Here is an 11,260-nt window from a genome sequence, read left to right on the forward strand (position 1 = left end):
GAGGAGCAACTGGAGGCAACAGTGTAACAGAAAAACACACATGGACAGAACTGCAGTGTATAACATTGCATGGGCAGCTCTAATCTATGCAGTAGTAGTGCATGGTACTGATATAAAAAGGGAAGTGAAGAAGATCCAGTGAGAGGGACATACTTTCATCTGAATTCAGCACAAGTGTAATCTTAAAGGAGAAATTGTGAGTAAAAGAGCTGAAATGTATTGACTGACTTACGTTCAATGGGTTAGCCCTGCTTCAATTCCCTGAAATCACATCTTGGAAAGAGAGAAAAACCACATAGAAACTGTTCCTCTGGATGCTGGGAACATTAGTGACTGAGGTTGAATGCATGTAAACTGAATAGACCATTATTGCCCTCTAATGGCTGCAGTGGTTCATTACATGCTTTCTCAATCATTTTCTGGCAGAAAACTGCAGAAAAAAGTATTGTGGCAGTCATGGGGAAAGCACATTCATGGACACTTACAATCTTACTGTTATTTCAAGGAAAAAATAAGAGTCGCGTGTAGTTCTTATCTATTTCTTACACGTTTGCTTCTGATAGAGCCTGAAAATCTTGAACATACCCAATCAAAAGCAGTGTTGTTGTTTTATTTCCTCAGTCTTCGACCTCTGGATGTGGAGTTCATGAGGCGTCTCAGCAAGGTGGTCAACATTGTTCCCGTCATCGCCAAAGCCGACACACTCACCCTGGAGGAGAGGGACTACTTCAAACAGACGGTGAGAGGAGGGCGTCTGGGCGGATTCGTGGACGCACCAATATGTTAGAGTTCCAGGGCTGTTTGAACAATAGGTATTCTGGGTGGGCACTCGCTTGTGATATTATTAAATGTGCTTGCAGTTTTCTGCTATCACACCTGCAATAACCCACACACGCTCTTTAGTGACATTAAAATACACACATGAAGTGCATTAGTAGGTCAGCTGGCAGGTATGTCTGCATACTAACAACTGGTTGGTTCCATGTGGACTGCTGCCAGCCACCGCCGCCAACATCCAGCCAGCCAAACCCGATGTTGTTACCAACCTGAGAAGTACAGTATGATCTGCGCAACTGTAACACTTTGAACGTCCAGCTCAACCCAGACGGAAGCATTTAAGAACTGTGTATCTGAAGTATTTATTTCTCTGAGCGGTGATCCACAACTCTGGAGTCTGGCTCTTTTTTTAGACGTGAAACCTCTGCCCACTTGCCAGCTGAGCAGGCAGGCCCTTCATTACCCCACAATTACAGCCTCGCAGTGCAACGCAGCCAAGTTCAAAGAGGTCTCCACTGTACACTTGAGGCATGATTGGAATTAAAAATTTAAGAGTCGCATTTCTGTAAAACCCCAATTATGGATCCATTTCTACCCCGAAAAATTGCCGTTATTTTATGAGTTGTACACCGATAGATATGAAGTTTTAGAACCCATCAACTGATTTTTAGGTCACAGGAGTTACTTTTTTTTATTTTTTAACTAAATTGTATGCACAGTCTGAAGATGTGAAAATGTTTTTTGTTTGTAGGATATTTATCAAATAGCAATTGTGAACTCCATTGCCTTTTCTTCAGTGCCTAAACATTTACTATTTGGAAAAATTCACTCGACCAGAAGAATCGGAATGGCAATCAATGCATTTTGCAAGTTGTACTACAAGCAAGAAAATATTTCACCTGCATCAGCACTTTATGATCATAACACTTGTCAATGCCTCATCAGTAGTTTCATGAGGTTTTGCCTGGAAGTCCCAGTATGGAAACAATATATACATTTATTATTAGAATACAAAGTGATTTGACTTGGCACGTCCTCTCTAGTTGTTCCTCTTTGGCAGTGGCTTGCATTTTGTGATTATTGCTGTCAAAATGCAATGTTTTCATAGTACTTCACTCAAATTGCAATTTAATGGTGGAAAACATTAAAACCTTTAAAACTGTGGCATCTTCAAAATGGTCATGAATTCATGGAATCATTTTTCCTATTATGTGCGCATAACATTGCAATAATAGCTGCAAATATCCCCCTCTTTTGTTTTGTTTTTTTATTAAATGAGCTTCAAAACATGTGCTTCAATACGAAAAAGACAAAAACAAAAAAGGTTATTATTGTCGCTCTCAAACCAGACTTGTACTCCCAGGAGGCACGAAAGCTACAACTTCTTCAAGCGGCACAACACTGAGTCACTTCTATATATGTGTTGTTGTCCGAGCTGAGGCAATGAGCCCATTTTCTGGTTCTTGGTGGTGGGAAAAAAACCCAAAAGTGGCTGTCCAGAGACGACGTCTGCTTGTTTTCACTGAGTGTAAAAAGTTTCCCCTAATTCTTGTGCGAAACATTTTGGAAGTGTAATTTTCAGCCTGGTGCAGTTTTTTGGGTTTTTTTTTTTCCCCTCCCCCATTTACAGATGAAAGCGATCCTCCATACTTTGATACCATCTGGCACAATGTTGAGAGCATTGCCTGTGCCAGGATTTTCAGTCGACCGTGTCGGTGTGTTTGAGGAGAAAAATTACACAAATGTATTTTAAAATCCCACAAAAATCAGGGCGCTTTGTTCTTTTTGCTTCACTTATGGCTGTTTAAAAAAATATATATATATATTTATATGAATATATCTAGTAAATGCTTCATGTTTGGCTTGACTGAAGTTTCCTCAGCAGAACACGGATTGTCTCATTCTTACCTATCACACGAGGGACTCTTAAGTCTGATAATCGTTCACTGCGACCATACAGCTCTCACCTTCTTATCTTGGCTTTTTGCTGCTACAAAGGCTTCTTGCCTCACCTGGCTGGAGTTCTAAATGGTCTCTACTGAATCTCTTCCTCTGTGCATTTCTGTTGGATGCTTCTCAGTCTGCAGGCAGCCGACAGCCACCTGCTTTTCTTTATCTCTGCATCCTTTCTTTACAGATGACACACATCCCTAACAGCTTCATTCATTTCTGAGAGGTTTGAAGCACATTGGGGTGTCCTGGCTAACCCCCCCCCCCCCCCCCCCCCATGATACCCGAAACACTTTCTAACAAAGCCAGGGCAGGCCCAAAGAATAGAAGCCGACGGGGCTTGTGGTGGAATTGTTTTGGATGGCTGCACATGTTCTGCGTGACCCTGAAGATTATTCTCTAAAAGCTTCTGGTGCCAAATGTTTTTTCTTCCTATTTTCCCCACAGCATCTTAACATGCAAACAGAATTAGAATGTGTGTTTGTTTTTTTCTTCATTATAATTATTAAAATGTTGAGCCTCGGCTCTGTGCATCCAGCTGTGAATGCCTGTTCACATTCTTCTAAATCACAGTTGATGGAGCTTCTTTTTTCTCTCTCTCTCTCTCTCTCTCTCTCTCTCTCTCTCTCTCTCTCTCTCTCTCTCTCTCTCTCTCTCTCTCTCTCTCTCTCTCTCTCTCTCTCTCTCTCTCTAAAATTTCCCATCTTATAATACAACCCTGAGAAAGTCTGCAGAGATTACCAAGAAAATGTTTGATCAAGGACCAAGTAGAAATTGATGGAAGAATAATTCCGGGAGTGCACAGTAATTTATTAAATAGAAATGCACACAAACTTTGAGAGAAATTTCCAAGTCCATGTGTGAATGTGAGTCGTCACAAAAAAAAATTAGGAGTAGTCGTTCATAGGCCAGGAAAGGGCAAATGATTTTCTTCAGGGATCGCATTAAAATAAATTATAACCTCTGTGAATGGTTGAACCTTGAGACTCACTCAATTCTCATAAAATAGCTCTTAATCAAAACACACGAAGTTGCATAATTTTGTGAAGGTTCTGCTTTTGAACGGTCAAGTTCTGATATTTCTTTGTTTGTTTTGTATGATAATGATACCTCAAATTGTAATCTATTAACACGAAGCTGTGATCTGAATTGATCACCGAGTCAGGGACAACCAGTGAGACACTTGTTTTCTTTATAGTGTGTACCTGTATTTGTTTTCTTTTTCTAAAGGTCGGTTCACCTCCATAATTGCTCGTATCTGTAAAGGGAATTAGAGAGAATTTCATGTCAACTCCAGTCAATATAACGTGATAAAATGTTTACATAACTGCTTCATACTGTGTGATTGATCTTTCTGCATATCGAGCTTCGCTCTTTTCAGTCGGTCTATAATCCCTATTATTCTAAACTTGGATGGACTTGAAAATCCATCGCACTGCTTTACTTTAGTCCTTTTCAAATAGCAATACTGGCAACGCAGTCACCCCATCGGAACTTTGTATTCAAATTGAGGAGAAGCTCAACAATTCCGCACGAGCCTGAGGAATCCACTGTGGAAATGGAAAAACTGCCTTCTACCAAGAAGTGCAGACTGTATTTCAATTTGAGTTCCAATGCATCGAGTGGAATTTTTCTACAACCTGGTTTGTGTGTGTTTGCAGATCAGGGAAGAGCTGCAAGCCAACGGGATCGATGTGTACCCGCAGAAAGAGTTTGACGAGGATGGAGAGGACCAGATGATCAATGATAAAATCAGGGTAAATTTTCAGGTTCTACGATTTCAGACTTTTAGAACCAGAGTGGCGGGGAGCTTCCCATCAATTCAGCCCGAAATGTGTACTTTACAGATATAAATGTTTCTCATAGTTGGTACGTGTTATTTATGAATATTCTTCTGCATTTCTTTGGAAATTCTTTAAAACCACTCTCGCCACACATAAGTCAATGATACCACATTGTTCTGGCAGAAGTAAACCGCCAAAACATGACCTACAAAACATGTCACTGGAAAATATTTGCGCACTTCTCTAATAATGTGTTTGCGTGCGTGCACTCAACAGGAGATGATCCCGTTTGCTGTAGTGGGCAGTGACCAGGAGTACCAGGTGAACGGGAAGAGGATTCTGGGGAGGAAAACAAAATGGGGCGTCATAGAAGGTAACGACCATGGAAAGGACTCGTTGGTCAATCTTCCCTCTAAATAAATCATCAAGTCAAATAACAAATAATTGCCTACTGCTCGAAAAACAGATGAATTTACATTTAGCCGCCAATTAAAGTGATAATCCAGTTTTATATCATTTGAGGACTACAGTTCTGCCTAATAACAAATTATTATGTCCATCTGCCAAGTTTTTTCAAACACTGAATTGGTCGATTTGCTGTACTCACGACTGGGTCATGCCTGTTCCAAAAAATTATACACCATGCATACTACCAGGTCAGTTACCACAACCACCGCACCTGATTCTTATTTTAGTGCATTTTCACCATGTTGAAAGTTACAATCTTCAGCTTTAGAATGTGGCTTCATCCCTGAGCTGTCTGTTGTTGACGACCGACTGGCTGTTTACGCAAGTTTCTCTGAGACCGTAACCACAGAGATGTATAAGACAGGAGGGAAAGATTTAAAGAGACTTTCTGTGTCCTTTGCGATGACGAGCAGAAACACAAAACACACACGCTTGTAAGCAATAACTTTGATGCAGTTTACATTTGGTGCCTTACGCTGTTCACCCGGTCTGCCAAAGAGTCTTAGCAAGTAATTGTCCTTATATTACCTGGCTCAGTGTGTGTGTGTGTGAGTCAGTCAGTCAGTGAAAGAGAGGAGAAGAGTCTGTGTGTGTGTGTGTGTGTGTGTGTGTGTGTGTGTGTGTGTGTGTGTGTGTGTGTGTGTGTGTGTGTGTGTGTGTGTGTGTGTGTGTGTGTGTGTGTGTGTGTGTGTGTGTGTGTGTGTGTGTGTGTGTGTGTGTGTGTGTGTGTGTGTGTGTGTGTGTGTGTGTGTGTGTGTGGGCTTTGAAAAAAAAAAAAAAACAGCTGAAGGAGGCCTGGACATTCAGGCTGTCACTGTTCAGAACAAACATTGTCTCGTCCTCAGGACGTCCTTCAGCACAATCCTGCCAAGCACGCAGCACTCCAGTTTATTGACTGTCCTTTAAATATTGTGAAATGTATAAATCAGCCACCAAAAAAACCCCACTTATCACGTGAATTATTCAGACTGCAGAATAAAGCTTCATTTGATTAATGAGTCAGTGGAGTTGGGAGACATCCAACCACTCCGAGGTTCACTTGGAGTCTGACCTGTGAAGATGTGTGAAATATGTGAAACTTACACAAATGCATATGTAATTTAAATATTATATTGGCCTTCAAGACTATGTGGGTCTCTGAGCTGGAATGTTAATTTTGTGCCCTATAACCCTATCCTGTTGCCTTTGACAGTATTAGTCGTCATAACCATAACTCTTAGACCGTTTAGCTCTATTGGGGGAAATTTAAAAACTATCTGCAGGCAGAGACGTGGAGGGTCGTGGCAGTTGAATAAGAGACAAGCCTCAATGTGTCACAATTCTAACATGGAGAGTGAAAAACACAACGGTGTCTTTGAATTTGAAGTTATCTTGATGAAAGAGGAACAATCAGTCACCTATTGCACATTTTTGACAAATCTACAGCCATCAAATCAAAACAAATCTATTTTAACTGTAGTCATTAAAGGGTTAATACTTTTAGATAATTGCTAGAGCAATTGTTTTTTTTACTGATGAAGACTTATGAGGTCAGACTTCTGGTGCAGACATGCTCACCAGCTGAATCCAGACAGTTTTTACTTCTCACACTCAGCCTTTTGGAGGCAGTGCCAGAAACCCTTTTAGTATGAGATTGTAAAGGTGACTCTGAGTCTCGGTAATCCTTAAAAAAAAATCTCCGCGGACCCGCAAGGTGAGAGAGGCGAAGTACACCTACTGCGGGACAAATGCGGTCTTGTTTGGCCGAAAGAACAATAGCTCCATTCAAGTGTTTGCCCAGTGGGAAGAGCAAAGAAAAAGAGGAAAGAGGAAGCTGCCGAGCTTCTGGATATGTCAGCACCGACGTCGTAAATGAGGCCCCAGAGGAGAAGTCGGGAGTGAAGTCTCCGTATACCACAAGTGGAGAAGAACAATGTTTATTTCCGGGGGTTTAAGAGGAAACGACTCAAGGAGTCGTGCATTTAAATTTATATAGGGGGGGGGGGCGCTCACCGATGACACCCCAGGAGTAAAGAGTGTAGATACCAGCGGTGCAGCTTTCTACAAATTACTAGTGTGTCCCCCTTGATGCCACTAATCAGCACTCACACACCCAGCAGTTATTCCGCTCTCCTCCTTTCAAAGAGAATTTAATTTCCTGCTTTGGATTTCAAAAGCTTTACATAAATAGTGCCCTCCTTTATTTCATTTTCACCCTTGACATAATCTATAATTCAAACACGTGTTAGCCCTGCTGCCGCAGCAGCTTGTCACGGGGAGTTTGTTAAAGCGTCTCACTTTAAGTCCACCAATATAGAGCAGAGCCGAGATGTATTGAATTACTGGAGAGTGAACGGGAGTGTGTTATCTTGGCTTTCAAAAAATTGCTGGGAGATGTCATGTGAGTGGGTGCCCTTCAGTTGACTTGTGGGCCACACTGCCATCTCGTGGCGTTTTAAGGAAAGGCGGGCAAGAGCAACTGCATACCTGGCTGGGAGGAAATTATTAGTTTGAGTTGAAGGCGCTCATGGAAATATGTGTTTTTATTAAAAACATTTTATTCAGTTTTAGAACAGACTGGGGGGGAAAAAACAGCAATGCCACCTACAAATACCCCACCGCAAAATTCACAGAACACTGCAGTACACAAACCTATACAAGAAGTAACGAATTAAATGAACTGAAATCGAAATGAATGTGACAGACGACAGAAGTATCTAACATAAAGGAAAGGAAAAACAGTCAGTAATTGATGGTGAGTTATAGTTTCTGAAGGAAGGCGAGCAATGGTTTCAAAATCCCTCAAAATGTATCTGATGTATGATTCAGGCCCTGAGTGAGTTTTCACTGAAATATTTTTAATCTGAGAGTGCTGTTTAGACATAATTACTATTCTTTGCTAAAATAATAGATGCATTACTTGCTGAGTTTCTGCAGAAGACTATCACCATACAAGTGAGCCTTTCTGTCGAATATATGATTTGAACATTTTCAACAGAGAAACAAATATGACTTACTAAATGAAACATTTGTTTGAAAATCAACATACTGCTGCTTTCATTTGTCAAGGACAAAATGCCAACGTTACCAATTATGGTCACTTGCCTCATAAGTAGTTAATCTCTCCGAAGTTGTGTGATTAAGTGCTTTTCTTTATTTTCCTTTGCAGTTGAGAACATTGCACACTGTGAGTTTGCTTACCTGCGAGATCTCCTCATCAGGTGAGGCCTCGGCTCAACCCTTCGTTCATTTTCTGCTGATTGAAATAGAAGTGCCGCACGGTGGTAGTCCATTCTGCTCGATCAGAATTGAGTCATTTCATCCTGTAGAGGTGTTGAAATGAATCTGTGACAGTTCGTACTCAATGAAGCTCCACTTTCCAAATAAAATCAATACAAAGTGCATTTCTTCAGATGTTTGGAGTGTGTGTGATGACAGTGTTCTCACAGATATTTCATCTGAGGATGTGTCCACTTGTAGACTTGTATTTATCTTCTGCTAGTTGCTTTGGCATCTTCCCATTGGCGGTTGCTACAGTGGAGCTTTTTCTTCAAATTTCCTTTTGTCTCCTGCTTCTTCATTCTTGACAATCACCTGCACGCATCAATTTCCCGAAAAAGCCTTTTGCAGTTACAGTGTTATGAACCCGTGTTCTTCTACTGCAGGACACACATGCAAAACATCAAGGACATCACAGGCAGCATTCACTACGAGACGTACCGTGTCCGTCGGTTAAATGAGTCCAACATCCTCTTCACCTCCCACCCACCTGACCACCCCGTCGTTCAGCCCAAAACCAACGGTCAGCTGGAGGAGCAGCCCGTCATCCCGCAGGCCAACGGAGTGCCTGCTCAGCATGAAGTGTTGTCCCATGAGATGTAGACGGTCTAACGCGGAGCCAAGTCGCCGGCTTATGACATCAGGACACAGTCAGACACACACACACACACACACACACACACACACACACACACACATACACACACACACACACACACACATACACACACACACACACACTCACACCATTTCATTCAGAAGGACTACCCAACTACAGCTTTTGATGTATCTATAGGTGAGAAGCCATTTTTCCTCCATAGGTTCTTTTCTTTTCTTTTTTTTCCCATCATGGTTGAGCGGTCAGAGTGCACAACAGAATGCAGGTTTTTAGAACTCCGTTGCAGTCACAACCGTTTTTTTTAAACAAAGGACCTTAAGCAAAGCCACATCTTCTCTGCAGAACCTCATTGCACACACAATCCTGGTTTCTTTTTCTGTCAGCAGAACTTCCCAGTTCACTTCATCAAATCATGTACAGCCAAAAATCACACGGTAGACGTCTCGACGCAGAGATTTGGATGTTGGCTTCGTTGTAGTGCAGGGGTCGGCAACCTGCGGCTCCGGAGCCGCATGCTGCTCTTTCGTCCCTCTTCGGCCACATCACCGCGCTCGTCTGAAGCCGTGAGCTTCCTGTATCTGGGACACAGCGGAAATCTTTCTCAATCTGAACTGCAGCGTCCAACTCTCGCTGGACCTCCTCCTCTCCTGTTACTGAGAGGAGCGTCTGAACCTCCCAGGAAACGGATCCAAATGGCTCTTTGAGTGTCGAAGGTTGCCGACCCCTGTTATAGTGCACGCAAGGGACTGTCCGGTTTACAGCATGCAGCGCAGAAAAAAGATGTCGATGTCAATAACTCAACAGTGAAACAAGGTTATGATCAGACTTTTATTATAAGAATTTAAAAACAAAAAACAAAACCTCAACATGTTGACAAAATATTATTGCAAAATCTTGCAGATGGTTGAGCTCTGGAGGACCGTTGACATGACGGGAGACAGTTTTATTCCAAATGAAGTACAGCAAAGGAGACTATACTAGATTAGCTCTAAACTAGAAATATCTTAGTGCCACTGGCCTGGTCTGCTTTGTGTTGTGGTGTATAGTATTGTATAGATATTAAGCTTGAGTAGGGATATGTAGATTAGGTTTATAGTGTTACGGGGAAAGTAAAAGATATTGTTGACACCTCCGCACTGTAAATCTAAATAGAAAGCAATAACAGTGTGCAACAGCATTCGGGAAAATTAGTCCTCCTGTAATTTTTTCCGTTGTGTTCTGATGTTTTTAAAAACCCTTTTTGCCAAACCATACTGCCTCTTTCTATATACTGCCATTGTTGTGTAATACGGTCATATGTTGCATTTTTGCATTGCTCATTTACTGTTGTATTTTATTGCCGATGTTGATGTTCTAATATTATTGTATCCAAAGGGGTGCAACTGTTGTCCCATGCAGCTGTTTTGTCCATTTTTCTGACTGTAAACCAAATACAAGTCCATTTTTTCTGTTATAAAGAGAAGCACATACAGTATATAGAGTTGATTTATGAATAGGTATTTATGTGTATGTTTATTGTAATCAGTTAATTTGAACTTTCATTCCAGCTGTTGATTTCCTGAAGTTGCCGGTCTTAAACAGTGATGATGTTGTTTCATACAGTATGATGTAACCTCTTTTTGCAAGACTGCACTATATCTAGCAATGACGACTTTTACCCGATTACAGTGTGGAAGTGCTCCATTTTGTACTTTGAATAATAATAATCAAAACCAGCCATGTCGGCAGATAATGGAAGAACAGTGACATTTACAAGTCCAATATAAGTCGAAGCGTTTTGTCGGAGGCAGGAAGGATTTGTGCCTAAGAATCACAATGACGTCTATAAAATTTACGTAACGTCACCATATTTTCAGCAATAGAGGATTTTCAGCCATATTTTTAAGAACATGTTTGGATTCATAAAAGTTTAATGGATATTTTTGGACGACCTTTAAATCTATTCTATCCTAACTTCTGAAAGGAAGTCAAAGCAAAACTATTTTCCTTTACTAAGAGACACAAAAGTTCTTGTTTCATATCCAGTGAAAATTGTTGGGTTTCACCTTGTTTACTGTTGTATAGTTTTTGTGTCATTTGTCCTGGTATTATAGATCAAGGTTGTATCTTTGATATGCTATCTCAAAGAATAAAGATTGATATTTTTATTGTTTAAAGTTGTCTGTCTTGATTGTCAAAATGAAGATGGATCAGTACGGGGTTCTTTGTCTTATATTTTAGGGTAATTAGAACTTCACCTCTCAACATGTCTTTTGAAGAATAATGTTAAATCATATTTTTGTGGATTAAGAAGCCACGTTAACAGAAAAGCGTGCAGATCTTTGTTTTTCTTTTACATGAGGCGCTGTTAACAAATTATGATGTTCAAAGTAAAACATTTGTGCTTCTATTTTAATAAATATCA

The 11,260-nt window shown here is 40.9% G+C and overlaps 1 protein-coding gene across 6 annotated transcripts in view; it reads left to right on the plus strand.

The window, feature by feature from the left end:
- Positions 1 to 11,009, plus strand: part of septin9b (septin 9b) — a 57,465-nt gene extending 46,456 nt beyond the window's left edge. For all 6 annotated transcript variants that reach the window (XM_080463780.1, XM_080463781.1, XM_080463779.1 and 3 more), the window contains 5 exons: positions 622 to 739; positions 4,389 to 4,484; positions 4,788 to 4,884; positions 8,128 to 8,179; positions 8,624 to 11,009. In XM_080463780.1, coding sequence (XP_080319906.1) covers positions 622 to 739; positions 4,389 to 4,484; positions 4,788 to 4,884; positions 8,128 to 8,179; positions 8,624 to 8,840 — 580 coding nt within the window. In that variant the 3' untranslated portion in view covers positions 8,841 to 11,009. The remainder of the gene's footprint in view (positions 1 to 621; positions 740 to 4,388; positions 4,485 to 4,787; positions 4,885 to 8,127; positions 8,180 to 8,623) is intronic.
- Positions 11,010 to 11,260: the final 251 nt, after the last annotated feature.

This window comes from Lipophrys pholis (genome assembly GCF_963383615.2).
Source record: "Lipophrys pholis genome assembly, chromosome: 5".
Classification (NCBI taxonomy): Eukaryota; Metazoa; Chordata; class Actinopteri; order Blenniiformes; family Blenniidae; genus Lipophrys; species Lipophrys pholis.